Source organism: Channa argus, chromosome 18 (genome assembly GCF_033026475.1).
Source record: "Channa argus isolate prfri chromosome 18, Channa argus male v1.0, whole genome shotgun sequence".
NCBI classification, from domain to species: Eukaryota; Metazoa; Chordata; class Actinopteri; order Anabantiformes; family Channidae; genus Channa; species Channa argus.
The window spans coordinates 17,151,601-17,169,401 of record NC_090214.1 but is presented as its reverse complement, the minus strand read 5'-3'; the positions used below and the strand labels follow the sequence as shown (position 1 = coordinate 17,169,401).

The following is a 17,801-nucleotide window of genomic DNA, read 5'->3' as shown; positions in this document are numbered from 1 at the left end:
CGTGTCTGGGCTGGCGTACTGTGTACGTGCGTGCACGCACGCCTCCTCCTACGTGGGCAAATTGCCCCAACGCCAGCCAGGACGATATTCTACTATAAGTTGATAACTGTTGCTGTTAATTCATGCACGTCGTTGCCTGTGCTGGCTTATTTTTCAGTGGGAATTTTGTTATGAAATTTGATTCCCCCCTGTCTTTTGTTATCAACGGGGAGGTGTGACGTCATCACACAGCTCCGGAAAGATCTCAGTGGCTCGCGGTTGCCGCTTCCAGACCAGCTAACGCACTCACGGACAGCAACAAACGCAAGCGTTAGCTTGGCGTCGCCAACCGTTCACTAATAACTGGTGCAGAAGGCGGTACGGACCATTTGGAACTATCGCACGTCTGAATGTGTGCAGATAACGTAGTGCACGTTTTGCACTGACTTTAGCCTTTTATGCAACCCGCCCTCCTCACCAGGCACGACGATGTCCAACGCTGCTAACACCACTGCTTCAGACAACAACGGAGACTCCGGGCTAAACGGTAAGTTAAATTGCTGGACTGCAGCAGCCTGTCAGCGTGTTTTCTGTCGGGCTATGTGCCTGTTTGGTTTATAACTGAATTACTGAGGATATTTGACCAGTAAAGGCAGTTTAATGTACCCATTAATCATTTTTTTCGCTGCCCAGCTACAGTGAGGTGGCGTAAGAACGCTATGTTCGGTGGGTTTACTGACAGTGGTCGGACAAATGGTATTTCGAAAGGCTTGACGGACTCCGACAGGGAGCCAATCGAGACTCAGGCGGAGGGTTGGAGGTGGGTTTAAGGGTTGTCAACAAGGCGAGATGGAAGAAAAGCTCAAAACTGGCCGAAATGGGGACAAACAAATTTTGACAGTCTGGGATACTCGCTGCCCTTAACATTCAAGGAAACTCATTAATATATACAACTAGGACCAGCGAAAAATATTACGTTGATGCACCCATTCCTCTTTTTGTGTAAATTATGTTACATTTTTATCCATTACACAGTACCAGGATTCGTGTTTAAACGGTTCCTTTTTAAAGTAATCATGACTCTTTATCTAAATACACTAGTAACCTATAATTTGCAAATAGCAGTTGCCTTTGTGTTTTCACTGTAAGATATTGTGAATGGAAGTATATTACCTAAACGTTTACGTATTGAAATCGGATAGCTACATCTAAAACCCTGGCTTGTATAAGCCATTCCCGACGTAAACAAAGTAGGTTTCTAACATAGCGCTTCTGTGACTTCAGGCCTGCTGCGGTTTAACTTTGACCACAATTTGTGGGGGGGTGCCGTGACTTGGCATGCTATTTATGGCCACAGTGACAAGGGGACGCGTTTTGGGTGTGAGCAAGGTGGGGGAAGTGTTACAGCACACAGTAATGCAGGGACATGGAGGCTTGTCGATTCCAAACCAGAGTCTGGGCACGAACTTAAAGGCCACTTGTTTAGCTTTTAGCCAGTGCTGGACATTCACCTATTTATAAACGGCCTGTGGAGCCAGCATGTTGCCAGCATTTGGCTGGTGCTTAACAATAAAGGTGCACCCTGGTTTCTGAATGTTATGTGTACATTAATCACATGTTAGGCTCTATTGCATAACAGCAAGTGAGGAAGCAACAAGTCAGAGAAAGAAAGTCCGGCTGCCCTGATGTGTTTTATAACTCTTCTTGTGTGTAAATACTGGATCTTGGGGGGGGGGGGAAAGGTTGGATAAGGCCTGGAAACATTAAGGAAAAACATGTCACATTATTTTGTCAAAGGCTAAATAAGTTGCCTTATCACTTAATGCCATGTTTGATGAGTTTCCTTTTGACTGTAAAGCATATTGGTTGTACATACATCTCACTGAGCCAGAGTCATGTCATTTATAAAGTGTACAATTTACATAAAATTTTGAAGAGGGGATTGGTGCGTTTGTGACATATACACTATATACAGTTGTACATACTAAGATGTTTTTGATGTTTCATTAAACTCTCACATCCATGTTACAAATATCTCATACCTAGGCCTTGCAGGCAAGAGCCACCTTTGGACCTCTTCCCCTCTTGTCTGAACCTGAGCATCAAAGTGGTCAAATAGTGTCTGCCTCCTCTAAACCCACCCGACAGCTGATAACAGCTCTGTGGCCAGAATGTTCGGAAGTGTCAGTGCCATAGCAACATGGTTTTAGTCCACAGAGTGAAGACAATAGGCTGTGGATAGCAGCTTGGCTCACAGTCTGCCATGTAATCCACAGGATGCATGTGAGTGCTGAGACTAGGCCTGTTTAGAGGGGAGCAATTCACCATTTGTGCAGTGGATTTAACTGCCATGATGCCTTTTAAATGTAGTCTGCTGAAAGCTCATGTGAATATTGGGTTTACTTATAATATGGGGTGAGGAGGTCTTCCTCTTTTTTGGTTGAAGCAAGAAACAAAGTGTTTTAAAGCTGCATGATGAAGGATGTTCCCTTTTCTCTAAATTCATGCCCAGGCTATGCTGCCCTTCCTTTGAAACCCTCGCTCTGACATGCTGTGGCTCTTCACCTGCCAGTCTGTGCCAGAGCTGGCATACAAACAGGGACCACGTCATATATCAAAGTCAAGGTCTTCAAGAAACCACAGCACATACACAGGCACTACTGCCCTATCACACAGCAGTAAATCGAGCTTCACTCTTGAACTTGTTCGGTTGACAATTGCAGGTCGTCCATTGTTTTGTGACAATAATAGTGACAATAATAGTTTAACATATGCTCTTTGTGCTATAACAAGTTAAAATGTTTGCAATAAAATGGCCTATAGAAATGTAGCACAAAGTGAAATTATTTGTCAAATAGGATGGTTTGCATATAATGAAAAGATTATATGAGGGTTTATTTTGTGTTAGTTTGTTTGTGGAGTGAAAGGCAGACTCTCTTTCTGAGAATCTACTCAAAATGGTGGTAAAATGTGTTAAAATAAACTACATAGATAAATAACTGTTCTCAGGTGCAAACTGATATAAGTCACAAATCTAAGCAAAAAAAAAACTTCCTGGGGCATATCTCATCTTTCTCTAAACACAAAATTGTCTCATTGGTTTATTGAGTGTACACTGACTTCATCATTACAGGCAATCCTGACAAGTTTAGAGACTCGATTCTATATTCTTTCTAATCTTCTTCTTTATTGTGTAATGTGCTCATGAAGTCCAGGTGTTGGTCATAAAAGCAAATCAAGCACTACTTCGTAGAGCAGTTGTTGCTCACCCATGAAACATTTAAGGTTTACATCTGGTGAAGAGCTTCACCATAAAATTGTCAAATACTAATCGTCTTTCATTTTTACATGACTTTGCTTTTTTTCTGTCTCATTATATCATTAAGCTCCCGCTCGTTAATCTCACTTGTTTTTCAGGAATTTATTATTTTTGTAATTTTTGGAGTATGACTGAAATGGGAAAAAAAAACATTATGGTCAGCTGCCTTCTGTGTTACTCCTAATTTGTGTGTGTGTAATGTCTTTTTCATTCCAAAGGCTCTTGGGTGGAGTTGGAAATGAACAGAGGTGCAGCCGGCTCAGCCCAGTCATCCGCCACCAGCGGCCCTGCCCCTGGCCTGCTACCCCTCCCTCAGGTAGAGGAAGAGGAGGCCATGGTGGGGGGACTGGAGCATGTTCCGTCCTCCTCTTCAATCCACAATGGAGACATGGAGAAGATCCTTTTGGATGCCCAGCATGAGTCAAGCCGCAGCAACTCTTCCTGCGACAGGTAATATGAAGAATCCCCTGAAAGTGTTTCAATGTAGTTGTTCAAAAAAGTCCGGAATCTGTTCTACTGAGCGAGAAGATCCTGTCCTCATTAGCTCTAGAGTGGCTGTTTTATGTCTGAGCATCTCAGACTCAGTATATAGATAAATCTATACATTGCAATGTAGATAAAAGAATATAGAGATTAATTATTTGTAAATGCAAATAACTATCAACTTTTATTTTTTCTAATTATTAAACTCGCAAAATATAATGGGTTTAGGTCACAGTGCTGATAAACACAGAACAGGGCTCAGGAATTACTACCATGATGTAACTGTTAAGAGTCATGAGTTCTTGGGCTCACACAAGGCTTTGTTTGTAGTTGTTAATGATAAGGTCACGTGGTTATGTTGTTTCCTGTCTAAAGTTCCTCGTGCTTTTCACTGGCTCGTGTCAGAAAGCACACCTCCGATTTTAGAGTTAGCATGTTTGGAAACCCAATTATAGTGTCTTATTGTCACCATTTCCTAATAGGAGGGCTAGTGTAGTAATAGAATTTAAGTACAGGAACTAAATAAAAATTTTGCATTTGGATTTGCACATAATCACATGTATGTTTAGTGAAAGCTAGGTGGCAGCAATATAGTAACTGGTAACTGCTGGTAAAAGTCTGAGTAGGCTTTGTTTAAACTGCACTGATGAGACAGGAAATCAGGTCAGAGAGATAAGGGAATGTTATGCTACAAAGGTGTGCTGGGTCAGATGTCGGACCAGGATGTGGTAATTGGTGGTGGTACACATCTTAAACCACTCCATTATGAGTTATGAGACAAACTGAGAAGGTCAGGAATCCCGTTTTTCATAATTTGCCTATTCACTCAGCTTCACCACGGACATGACAGCAGCATATTAGTAAAGTTGTCTTCTGAAAATACAGTGACACCTTCTTTAATAGTCTGCCTCCCATTCTGTTGAGCAAGTTAGAAAAATCCTGACCTTTGAACTTCTAGCCACATCATGTGCTTGTGTGTAATCCTTGAGGGTGTGATAAAGCAGAGCTTATCAGAGAGCAGCCAGCTGCCAGTACGTCACCTGAGGATGTTTTTGTGCACTTGAGCCGAGAGCACTGTACCAACAAGCTTTTCTGAAATAAAAGGAAGAGAAACACAAACATATTGCACAGAGTTAATTAGAATTTATTATTTGTTTTTTTGGTCACTTTTTAAAGACACACGCACCAGTATAGAGGTCAGAGTAAAGGAGCAGTAGGACTAGTGGAAAAAGGACTTCTGAAACATCCAACTCAAAATTTTTATATATTGAGACATAAATTTCCATTGATTAAGTAATCAGAGTTTCAGGTCCAGGTCCCCTGTTCTACCAAAACCAATAGGTATTCATTTCCAGAAAAGTTAGGAAGTTGTGTCAAATGTAAATAAAAAGAGAGTACTATCCCTTGCAAATCACTTGAACTTACTTTTGATTGAGCACATATTTATGGAGAGAACCTATCAAATATTGAACCCAGGAAGAGTGTCTACTGAAAAACTGAAAAAAGGAAGGAATAAAAAAAGAGGCCCAGGCCCAACAGCAGAGTGAAAAAAAGTTTCGTAATGCTAAGAAAAATGACCTGGTAGATAATCTCACAACTAGGAAAGTTTTCAGATGGTAAGCATATTGCAAAATGTATGACTCAATGAAAAATGCACCTTTCATTCTGGGACTGCATTAAACAATCCATTCTGTAGTAGAAATCACTGCATGGACTCACCATTGTCGGTGAACACAATTTGTCACTGCATCCTTAAATGAATGCAAATAACTTGCACCATTAATGTTGAATAATGTATGCGGGTTTTGGAGCAACACATGCTGCCAGACAAGGACTTGCTTATTTTGGCAACAGCAAGATTTGGTAGTAAAACCTTGTGCTAAACTAACCCAGAACGGTTGAGCAGCTGAAATCTTCTATCAAGCAAGAATGGGTGGAAAAAATCCTTTAAAAAAGAAAAACAATTGAAGTCCTGATTTTAAAAACATGTAAAGAGGCAAAAGTGTTTATGCAGCACAGTGGTAAACTGATTAAACTTTTATGAGACATGTTGCTATGTTGCTGCCATCCAGTTCAAAATGATCATAGTTTTTAAAAAGCAAATTGTCTATGTGCAAGATCTTAAGTGCGGACACCAGCAAACAAAGATCATAGCCATCCTCACAAAAGTAAGTTGGCGCCACTCTTAAACTAAACAAAATACAGAAAGTAAAATATTTAAACCCACTTACTAAAATACTCATACAATATCAGCTGCACATCTCTGACATTTCTCATGCTTTTTAATGTCATGTTAGTCACCTTCAGTGATCTCATACTGACTACCTAAACATTCACGTGTTCTACTCATAGTGCCTGAAGATCAACTATCAATATTACAGAAGTACGCCTGAGCTGCTAGCTAGCTCATAATTCACCTCTTCATGCTTTGACTAACAGTTAGTCAGAAACACCAACATTTTACCATTGATGTTGTCCACACATTCTCCATTACAAGCCATCATAGTTCTTTCAAATACACAGGCTTTACTGGCGACAGGGATTCAGCTCCAAGGAACAAGGCTGTTCTGCACCTCCCCGCCCCACAATGTTGTTGCTCCCCATTATCAGAATTTTGGTGGGTGTAACACGCAGACTAACTGAAAAATTGACAAGATGTTTTAGGAGTTTTGATTTTTCCAGAAAACATGAATTGCCTTTAAAAGCAACCTCAGTATGGTTTCTAAATATGTTAACGAGTAATAGCACAAAGTAACTAGTAATAATATTACTAATGAGAGATTGCATAATATTACATAGTGTTACTACAAAAAAGAAATGTATTATATAATTCATAATTTGTTATGTTGGTATAAGGTGAAATTCTTACAATATTGACATTAACAAAAATACAGCATCTGTTACCCATGGTGTGACTTCAGCTTTTCATTCTCTATAAAGCTTGTTAATGCACACAATTAAATTTTCATAATGAAAGTTTTGAAAATATAACTTCTTATTTGCCAACTCTGACTTTAACCTCAGCCCTCCTCGGCCCCACAGTCCGCAGGATGATGGACAGATCATCTTCGACGTGGACGTGACTGGGAGAAGAGATAGCCAAGTAAGAGCTTCTCAGGTTCTCCGTCCGTCTGTTGCCATGGCAACCCCAGCCCTTGGTTCTGAAATGGTGTGTGTGTTTGTGTGTATTTGAATGACAACTGCCTGTAGTTTCTATGGAGATAAGTGCCACACCCAATGTGAATTAAGATTTTTTTTTTACATTTTTTTTGTTACCATTATTTCCTCAAACCTTCTTTCCGTTTACTTTTTATGCAGTCAGCAATTGTTGACACATGCACACATTTTTAAGAAGTGTCTCTTTGTTTTAATAGAATTGTCATCATATAGTCTAAAGAAAGTGTGTGTGTTTGTGTTTAGTCAGAAGAAGACGTCTTGGACAAGGAGAGGGACATGGACATTCTGATGAAAGATGCAGATTGGGTTGCTGACTGGTCTAGTCGACCAGAAAACATTCCCCCCAAGTAAGTTTAAACTCCCTGAACATCAGTGTGGTGTTTATGGCAGCCAAACACACAGCTGCTTGTTTGTTCTGAGAAAGTACATAGTTATTAGGGCAATAAAGTTGCTCTAGTGTGCAAACAGTTCTCTGGCAGGAATTGTTTGTCAAACTCTATTAAAGAGGTGAGGGTTAAAACATTCACAAAGTATTGCCTTTTTACAAATGTCTAGAGAAATTTATTCATATTTAGTCTTGTATAAACCATTTGTGTTATAAAAAAACATGTCTGCTTTGTATAAATTTTATTTCAACAATTTAGATAGAAGAAATAGACAAGAACTGATGGCTCATATTGGTCTTGAGGTACACATACATTACCCAGTGAAATTGGATTTTGGACTGTGAAGCTTCTTTAAGTCATTAGCTATTAGTCGCATAACATGGGTTGGATATGTTGGGATGTCAGTTTCCAGCAACATTGCAACTACATAAACTTGCAGCCACATGAAGCTCACACATACATATTTCTTAAGGACTGCAAATAAAAGCAGGTTTCTCCTCTCACTTTTCCCAGAGCAGCACCCAAAGTGACACACTCAAGTATTAAATATTTTAGCTGCTTATATGTCTGATAATCTGTGACCTCGGTTAATAGATTGACTGTCAGGATTTAAGAGGAACCACTCTCCCAACATTTCTCTAGTAACAGAAAGTACTTACTTTTCCCATAGAATCTGAGAAGTTTTACCAGAGAAAGCTGGGTGTTTGTGCTTCATAAATGGCTTAGCTGTGACATGCTTGGGGGACATATTTAGCTTGGATTACAGGGGTCAGTTGTCTAGTGACGGCTGTAGGTAAGTGGGTAAGGCAGTTGTCTACGGAGGATCAGTGGTTCGATCCCCGGTCCTGGCCTTTTCCATCTACAGCTGTGCAACGTGCGGACAATGATGCCTTGAGGTGACCCTGAATTCACGGGATAAGCCGAAAGACCCCCCCACCCCACCCCCCTCCAAAAAAACAAAAACAAAACAAAACGGGTCAGTATTCTGAGGTGTCTGTGATTTTTTGCAGGGAATTTCATTTCCGCCATCCTCGACGCTCAGTAACACTGAGCATGAGGAAGACCGGGGCCATGAAGAAAGGAGGCATCTTCTCCGCTGAGTTCCTCAAAGTCTTTATCCCCTCGCTGCTACTGTCACACATCCTTGCTCTGGGCCTGGGGTAAGAAACACTTCTGCTATCTGTCAAGACAGAAAGTAGTTTAACTGATTTTCTTCTAGCAGTGAATAATCAGGATTGTGTATATATGACTATCTTTTAATATTTCACAGTTGTTGAAACACACCAGCAGGGGGTGCTGTATAGACACAGACAAATAGGCAGAGCAGCTGCTGAATGAAAGGCTGCACACCTGCTGTTACAGTGAACTCCAGCACTCCAGGCCCACTCTCTGTTTGTGATAATAGGTGTTCAAATAATCCTTGCTCCTCAATGAGATAATGCCACTGCAATGATACCTCAGACAGCAATCGATTTAACTGATGTGATTCTAGAGAGACTAAAGAGTAGAGTTTTTTCTTTTATCCCCTGTCAGATGTCTGCTGATTTTGTACCACGTTGTTAACCTGAAGCTTGCTAACCTGGTAACATCACAGCCAATTCATTTTCTTTTTTGTTTCATACTAAATCAGATTCAGTGACCTCGTAAATGATCTCATTTTAACATGAAACATTTAAAGCCTTGGTGTAAGTAATAACCTTGATGGCTGGGTTCCATTTAGACAAGCTAAGTCCAGAGTTTGGTACTGTACATGCCAGCTCATCTGTCATAATTGCTATGCAAGTACAGTTTTAATTATGAATGAATCCCAACCTTGATGAACATGATACACTTCAACAGAAGATTCTGCTCCACCAATGAAACTATATTTAGCTGCAGAGTGAAATTTGTGCAACAGAGAGGAGACTGTAACACAGCATAAACTGATACCTAAAATACACACAGACATTTTCATCACATTTTCCCCAGTTTTCATTTTTTTGAAATTTCCCTGGCAGTCTAAACTTATATCATGTATGTCCACCTTTTTTTTTTTCTTCTGCAGTGGTTTAATGTATGTAGGTCTGTAAAAGGGGGGTGCCATCTACTCATTTATCAGGAGGCACTGAGCTCTATATTTTCTTTAAACTACTCAAAGGAAGTGTTTTTTGGTGGTTTGTTTAAAACATGTTCCAAATTTAGATGGAAAGGTGGATATTGTGACATCATAATAGTGAAACTAATATTAACAATGGCTCTGTCCTTGCAGTTACCGCAATGCAGAAATTATTCTGTATTCAAACAGATATTTGCCCTGCACTAATGCAACGTGGGAATCTGCAGGGTGTTGTTTCATGTACCAGCAATTACATACATCCTGTCTTAGTCAATACCAGTGGATGAGAAGTCGAGGAAATACTTCATTTATAAATCAGCACAGTTAAATTGTTTTCATTATGGAAGCAGATTTTTACATGCTGCTTTCAGAAAGATGAAGGTGATCTGTAACCTGCTACATGTCTGCTTACCTTCTTGTCAGAGTCTACATTGGGAAGAGGTTGACCACACCACCTGCCAGCTCCTTCTGATCCAGTAAATGAAGAAAAGTGCCTGATACATGGCCATGAGTTGTTGGGGAAGGTTTTGCTGTTTAAAAGAAGAACACCACCCCCACCCCCTCTGCCCTGCCTGCCCCTGCTTCCCCTCCTCATCTCTGAGATATGACATGTTCTCAGGTGAAATGCATCTGCCTTTTCCCCGTCTCCCTTTGTTTCTCACCCTTTTTTCTTGGCCAACTGTTCTGCCAGTCTGTAGATATCTTCCCTTATATCATTCACTCATTTGTATAAGCTTTTCAAAGAATGAATAAGGTCAAATTTCCTTCTCCCCAGCAACTGGGCTCAAATATTTATACCGGGTGGGTTTTCAGGAAGGGTACTCAGCATCGAACCAAACTCTTCTACTACACACACTGTCCTAGTGCCCTTTGATTATCTAACAACAAGCGATGACTGTCCAGTTTTAGAACTGACCACAGATTGTGCCACCTACACAAGTAGCCCAACACTCGAACCCAAAAAGGTTCAACCAAATTCAGTCGGCTACGGAAACTGATGATGAAGCCTTTTTGAAAGTAGCCATTTTGTTACCCTCTCTACGTAACGTAATCTTTTATTTATTTTACAGCAGTGGTTGTTTTTGGAGACTTTGTAATCATGAAAGAAGTTACCGTTAGTGGCCATTTCGAACCATAAGCGCTCATGAATTTTTGCACTGGGGAATTTCTGTCTCTTTCTGTCTGCTAGAAGAGAAATCTGGAAATGAAAATCAACGAAAATGTGCACCTGAAAGAATATTTTCTGCAAAGTGACAATAACTGGAAAAGGGGCTAGCAGTGTGTGGTGCAGGCAGGCTCTGATTATGCACAATAACAGTATTTGTTTTGTGGTTGGATTTTGGGTAACAGTGCAGTATGATCCAGAAAGTGTCAGTCATTTGCTCAAACAATCCTTCTGTATTGTATAGTAGAGCTAGTGCTGTCCAGTTAGTAACCACTTATTTAACTCCAGATTGAGTATTACATGGTTGTTTTATATTAGTGATTTATGTAATCGATATGTTAGGATTTGGTACCAAAAAGCTTACAGACATAAGCTGATGATGATAATCTATGTTGACTTGTTTTATTTAAAATTAAAAATGGCATTTCATTGTTTTAATTTTAGTATATTATAATTTGTTTAATCATGTTACAATTGATTTAAAAAATGTCCAGTACTAGTCAATGCTATATCTAATACATTTGCCAAAATTTCCTAATAAAATAATCAGAAATACGTCATTAAGTAGCAAGTGAAGCAAATTGACTCCTGGGGACTTGGGTTTAAAATTATTCATTGTTCATTTGTCTCTCTTCCTGGAGTGATGCCTCAGATGTGCACCAACTTGCAAAACTGAAGGGTGGATAATTTAATGCTTGATTAGCATGTTGAGTAAAGCTAGTGGGATATCGGCATGATTGAAAACATGACATCAGACATTGATTTTACCGTGGTATTGCTGAGGTTGGACTGAGCACTTCGTTCAACAGACATTTTATTTAAAAGTTCATATCTCTCTAAGTTACTGTTTATTTCTGCATGATGTAGGAATTTGTTTCTGCAGCAAAAACATTGCCTGCAGAACTAATTAATTCCTAGAGGTCTGTTATGTGTTGAGACCGTATAGAATTTAACAACTATTAACACTTTGTTTTAGCCCTTCTCATAGCAGAGTACACTGACTAATTCAAACAGCAACTGGATTAAGTTTGAGTTGTGAGGGTGAAGATATTATCACCACATGGAACCTGTAGGGTCATTTGACACGAGAAGTCAAGAACTCTGCATTAAAAGCTTTCCAACACTACTTGACCGTGCAGGTAAACTTGTGCGTCTTTTTTTTTTACTTCAGACATTATAACAGACTCCTCAACTAGCAGCAGAGATAACATCACTGCATCCTACAATTCAACCACGGAGATACTGCACTGTTATGTCAGGCTATATCCAAGTCTATGCTTGTGTTGGTACTTTCAGTGTTTGAAAATGACATTGTTGATTGTTCTTTCCTTTTTAGTTTGTTTTGAATTGTCTTTTTTTTCCCCCCTCCCCTGATATTGAAGGAAGCTTTAGCGAATAGAGTGGACGTCAAATTCCTTAAAAAGTGCAAAGAAAACTATATTTGATGTCAGGGCCTGATATGAGATGAGATTTGCATTTGCTTTAATTTTCTTTTTCCCATGACATTGAAGAAATTGATAAACATTTTGTCATTAAAGATTACCTGAATGAAGCTAAGTGTGCTTCTTTTTTATTGTAAATAACTACAAAGCTCCCACAGGAGACATCCAGGTCTCCTGAAGGTCTATTAAGGAGCTAATAACACCACAGAGTGGTTTACATTCTGTACTATTTGCATGTGCAGTCATTATTTAAATTGTTGTGTAAGAAACGTCTTGCAGTTGTTAAAGTCCAAAGCCTGTTGTTTTGGATGTGATTCAAGTGCGTGTCTGGTGATTTTAAATAACTAGCTGAGACCTGAGGCCCAGCGCTTCTCAGGAAATCATTAGATGTTTACTAACTCACTAAAATGTACTGTTTTACAGTTGCCGTATGAAGACAGATCAGTTTGGGGAAAAGGGGCAGCTGAGGTAAAAAGATACTTGGAGCTGAATTGCAAAAAGTATGGAATGTTTTGGGTTTGTGATTTTTATCTCTTCCTTAAAATTTTTCCTGCTGTAACAAAGCTGTTTATTTAAAGCCTTTGCTGTTGCACAACAGAACCTACATATGCAGAACCTTCATTTTTCAACCAATGAAAACAATAGGGAAACACAACACTGGTTGTTAAAGGGTTAAAACTGCTTAGTGCAGCTTCTGTGGCTGAGTAGGGAAGCACTGCACTCCAGTGGAGATTTCTTTTGTTGTTCTGTTATTTTAAATTATTTACATTAATATTTAGTAAATTATTTACAGTACATTATTTTACATTATTATTTAGTAATTTATTTACAGTACATCTGTGTAGTGCTCTCTTTTATTAAAGCCGGATAATATTCTGTAACACCACATGGATGTAATTTAAACATTTTTGTAAAAGGAATAAAAAAAGAGGGTGATGGTTGCTGATCTTCAGATGATCAGATCCAATCACCAACTTTCACTTACAACTATGCTAATCAGTTAGCTTAGCATCAGTACTGGAGCTGGGGTCACCAGCTAGGGTGGCTCTGTGCGTAGTTATGACTGCATTTCATCCAAATAACAACTATAAGGGCAAAAATTGTGGTTTCACACTTTATAGCCAAGACTCCAAGAAGTCATTGCTCCCTGTCAAGAAATAGGCCAGTGCATTAAACCTCTATGTGTTGTATTATTTTAGCTGTATTGAGCATTGTCTTTTTCCACAGCTTTCAGTCTTGGTGCATTGCTCTTAAAGTTAAGATAAGTTAGAAGGTGGCTGTATAGCTTCATATTTAATGGACAGACATGAAAATAATATTGATCTTCTTTTCTCGAGAGCAAGAAAGATTTGTACAACTTAGCGGTCGTCAAACTGCCTCTTTAAGATTTCATCAAAGTGAAAAAGTGCAAAACTCCATTTCTTGTTCAACTATTGTAATTTAGATGTGGTTGTATGTATTTTCTAAGCTTTAGGTTATCTAATAAAATAGATATAAATGTCAGAAGTTCACATTATTCAAAGTATGCTTTTTGGTAAATGAAAACACATAACAGGCACATACTATAACAGAGGGATAGATTCTCTCACTGTAATCACTAAACAGCTGACCAGTGACTGATGTATATTTACCCCCCACCCCTTTAGACCTGCTTCCTCTCTGCCACATTCTTCCATAGTTCTCCCTATATGGAACCTCAGAACACCTGTTCCCAACCAATCCAGATGCAGTATGATACAGGGCTCCTCCCACTGCAGCTGATGGCGTTGCCATGGGTTACAGGGTGGTGGCCGCCTCCATCCTCTTGGTGGATGAGAATTTCCTCCTCATCTCTTCAGGATTCAGCAGCTCTACACTGCAGCAGCTTTTACTGCCAGATAAAGAAACATTGTGAGACGATGCATGAGGAAGAAATCTGAACACCGGTAAACTCGGTGAACTCAGGCCTTTAAGAATATGTTAACAACATTTCTTCAATTTCTGAGTCTAAGCGGTTGGCCAGTGTATGTGTGTGGCAGCAAAGCCAGCAGTTGCACCAGGACATAATGTAAACCCAGTGTTAACTGTGGTTCTCAAGAACAGACAGTGTGTTAGTAAAGAACAACTTTTAGGATAGAAACTGATCAGTGCTAATATTTATTCCTACGTGTTTAGGCTGTTCAGTGTGCTATTAACTATGTGGCCTGCAAACCAATGTTAGTGGACTTTTTACAGAAGTTCTGCATCAAAAGAAAGAATCAATGGCATTCAATAAATGGAGCTTTTCTGCTGGGTTGCAACCAAGTTAAGTAGACAATGTCTCTCTCTGATGTTCACCAGTCCCCATATATAATTGTCCATACAGCTTAAGATAAGAAAAGATGGGCTGATCCACCATGCAAATTCAGCAGCTGTCCCAAAGGCAGAGGCAACAAGTGAGGAATTGTTTGTGATAATTTCCCTTGTTTTCTTCTTTAATTAAAATTGTATTTACAAAACTAAATAGCCCCATTGACATTGGAAACCAATTTTGCAAAGAAGACCTGACCAAAATACCAACACTGGAAAATTGCAATGGGGGCCAAAGCCTCATCTTTCCCCAGGGGCACCTAAGGGGGTTAATCGAGCTGTGAAAGCAGGGAAAAGAATGGAGCAAAGCAAAGAAGAGAAGAAGAACGAAATGAATGGTGCATCTTTGTGTACTATCAAATCTTCTATAATCCATGCGAAATGATTTCAAGTATTCAGACTGACAAAAACAAAAACAAACTTTGAGCTAATGATCAAACCTAATAAGCAAGCTAACAGCAGCAGATTACAGAATGCACTCATACTGCTGATCTCACTACTTGTCCAACATGTGTTCCTAGATGCCAGGACCGTGCCCTTCCTGTCCAGAGACCAGACTCCCCCCCGGCCTCTTCCAACTGTTTACCGGGCATGCTGCCAACTTTGCTCTCTAATTATCTAACACTACCCCCCATCCCCAAACCCCCCCACCCGGGGGAATGTTTTGTTTTAGTGAGCGACAGTCCAGAAAGGAGGGCTCTCATTGCATTGTCTTGGTCCTTGGGTGTGGCTGTACTTTTGACTTTTGAACTTTTCTGATTGTACCTCTGACATTCAGACGTCAGACTTTGTCGTCCTCTGCTGCCGCAATGACCACCCACCCACACACAGACACACACACACACAACAGCGGCCCTCACAGCTCTCTGGGAGAGGAAATAGTAGCAGCAAAGCCATTTGCTGCCCACTACGTTGTTATGGAAACTGGGCTGACATGGACTCACAGCTAAAATGTTTTCCTTTCTTTGTGCAGGTTGGAGATTTGCCTGTTATAATGTGAGTCAGGAATTAACAATGCGTGTGTTAGGGTAAGATGTTACTGCCTGTTGTTATTGATCACTATGCAGCACTGATTTATTTATACCTTGCAGTCATCTACTTTCTATAAAGCTCAACTCAAAATTGAAAAATGTCCATTACAAACCATAATTAATGTAGATGTCTCTTTACATTGAGCAATATGATAAATTTATGAAGGGAAATGTGAAAAAGACAGAGGAAGAGCTCTTTTAAATGGGTTTTTCACAATGAGATTACATTGTTAGCTGCTTTGTTACTTGTTGCACTCCAATGAGATTTTTATAATTCATATAGTGTAATTGTTAATATGAGTTAGTGTTGTGCATGATGATATTCAGGCCTCATTTCTGCCATCTTGATCACATGACATTTACTTTTTAAAAAGTTCAGATAAAGTAAATTATTTCTCCCATTTTCTGATGTTTCTACAGTGTTATTAGTTATCTAGTTTTAGGAATGCATTTTCTGTGTGCAGAAAAAAAAAAGACTTGCAGCCCCCCCCAACCCCCCTTTTATGTTTCTTTTACCATTGAATCATGGTCAATTTAATTATACAAAAAAGTCTAAAAAAAGTCTCCTAAATTAATAAATATTAAAAATGTAAAATAAGTGATTGCACAACCCCTTTTAGTAACTCCCTTAAATCAACAGCTGTAGTCAACTAGTTTAGAAAGTCACACAAGTAGTTTAATGGACATCATTTGAGTGCAGCGAATGTGTTTAACATGATTGTAGTGTAAATACATCTGTCTGGAAGGTAAAAATACTGATGAATCAGTATCGTTGCCAAAAACACAAAGAAGAGCAAAGAACCCCTCAGTCAATGCTGTGAAAATATTATTAAAATGAAGAGATGGATATAAGAACTTTCCCTAGTGATTAAATACGCCTTGGAGTATAGTTGATTCCATCATTATGAAGTGGAAGGAATATGGCACAGGTATAAATCTGCCTAGAGCAAGCCACCCTAATACCACACCACTGATTCCTCTGAAGGGGGTTTTACATAAACCAGCTGTTGTCCAGGTTCTTCAGCAGTTACAACTTTATGGAAGAGTGACAAAAAGAAATCCACTGTTGAAACAAGTTCCTATTAAATCTTAGCTAAGGTTTCACAGGTCATGTGAAAGCCTGCACAAAAGTTCTTTGGTCTCTTGAAACCAAAATGAAGCTTTTTGTTCATCAGATTTGTCAGAAACCATCCTGCTGAAAACTGTGATTCGATTTCCAGAAAGACAATAACCCCGAGCATTCACTCAAAGCTATAGAGAAATGGTTTAAAGACATAAAATATGGAGAAGTCTGCTTTTACAATGAAATGAATCCTTTTTGTCAAAAAAGCCAAATTTACAATGATTTAATGTTTAAAATAAGTAAAATCACATTTAAGTGCAAATAACCCTGATGCCTTTGCTTCTCACTACCATTTGCAAACTGGTATGTCATTATAAACACATGTCATTAAGAATACAACAGTTAACATAACACACTTTATGAAGGATTTGTAACTTATTAACGTTAAGGCTTCATTTACGTTAAAAATTATACTAAATGCTAAATTATACTGTTCTATAAATACAAATTAGGGAGTTGCCAATAAAAATGTCTTTGGTTTATATTTTCTTTCTTAAAGGCCCTGAAAACCATGTTTTCAATCATATTTTGCTTTGAAGAATTAAGTTATGCATGAATGCACAATAATCTATCATTTAGCACAAGGTGACTTGTTTTTATATTTCTCCTTATTGGACATTTTTCTGTGTTTATTGGATTTAAGTGGGTGTGACATACTGGGAGAAACGCAATGTGATGCAATCAACCGGAGCACAGCCACCCAGTGATCAAGTTTTAAAATGCTAATAAATAATAATTAAACACGAGTTTTAAAAAAGACTGATCATTACTTACTTTTTTTTTTTTTTACCAGATTAACAAACGTTTTACTACTAAGCGTTAAAGGGCCTTTAACACATCCCAACGAATAAATAAATACCCGATAAACTAAACGTTTGCGTACATATTGCTTGTGCTTGTATAGTTTAAACTTTGTGATTTAACATCCCAGTTTGTCAAACTGTCAGGAAGACATGTCTACTCTACGTTTCATGTTGAGGTGAGTGTGGGAGCACAGGGTGTGGTGCTGAAGGGACAGCGCCTTTCATTGTGGGACTGGGTGTGACTTTGGGAACTCTCCATGGTGCTGATCGCCTCTTGACCTCAAACCTGAACCAGAAATACCCTTCAGAGTCCCACACATATACAGTATGTTTTAATATTACATTACATAGCTTTTAGAGTCACTACCAGGAAGGCCACTGCTCACTCATCCATCAGAACCTCAGACGACAGGTCTTTACTTTGGTCCATAAAAAAAAAAAAGATCATTTCCGGACATCAAGATGTGATG

The 17,801-nt window shown here is 39.1% G+C and overlaps 1 protein-coding gene across 4 annotated transcripts; it reads left to right on the top strand.

Annotated features, from left to right (window-relative positions):
- The first annotated feature begins 204 nt into the window (after positions 1–204).
- On the top strand, positions 205–12,156 carry bnip3lb (BCL2 interacting protein 3 like b). Of its 4 annotated transcripts, none has more exons than XM_067484811.1 (6): positions 205–526; positions 3,517–3,748; positions 6,824–6,950; positions 7,202–7,305; positions 8,355–8,504; positions 9,863–12,156. In XM_067484811.1, exons 1-6 carry the CDS (start codon positions 469–471, stop codon positions 9,909–9,911), a joined length of 720 nt encoding a protein of 239 aa, XP_067340912.1. In that variant the 5' UTR covers positions 205–468; the 3' UTR covers positions 9,912–12,156. The 4 variants fall into 4 exon arrangements, with proteins under 4 accessions (XP_067340912.1, XP_067340915.1, XP_067340911.1 ...); XM_067484814.1 differs by having other exon boundaries at positions 208–526; positions 6,824–6,884; XM_067484810.1 differs by having other exon boundaries at positions 208–526; positions 6,806–6,950.
- Positions 12,157–17,801: the final 5,645 nt, after the last annotated feature.

Excerpts from the sequence above, each read along its gene's own strand:
- bnip3lb (XM_067484810.1), top strand. The coding sequence starts at position 469 with ATGTCCAACGCTGCTAACACCACTGCTTCAGACAACAACGGAGACTCC. Across the intron at positions 3,749-6,805 it reads AGCAACTCTTCCTGCGACAG|CCCTCCTCGGCCCCACAGTC; the intron begins GTAATATGAAGA and ends CTTTAACCTCAG. Across the intron at positions 6,951-7,201 it reads CAGCCCTTGGTTCTGAAATG|TCAGAAGAAGACGTCTTGGA; the intron begins GTGTGTGTGTTT and ends GTTTGTGTTTAG.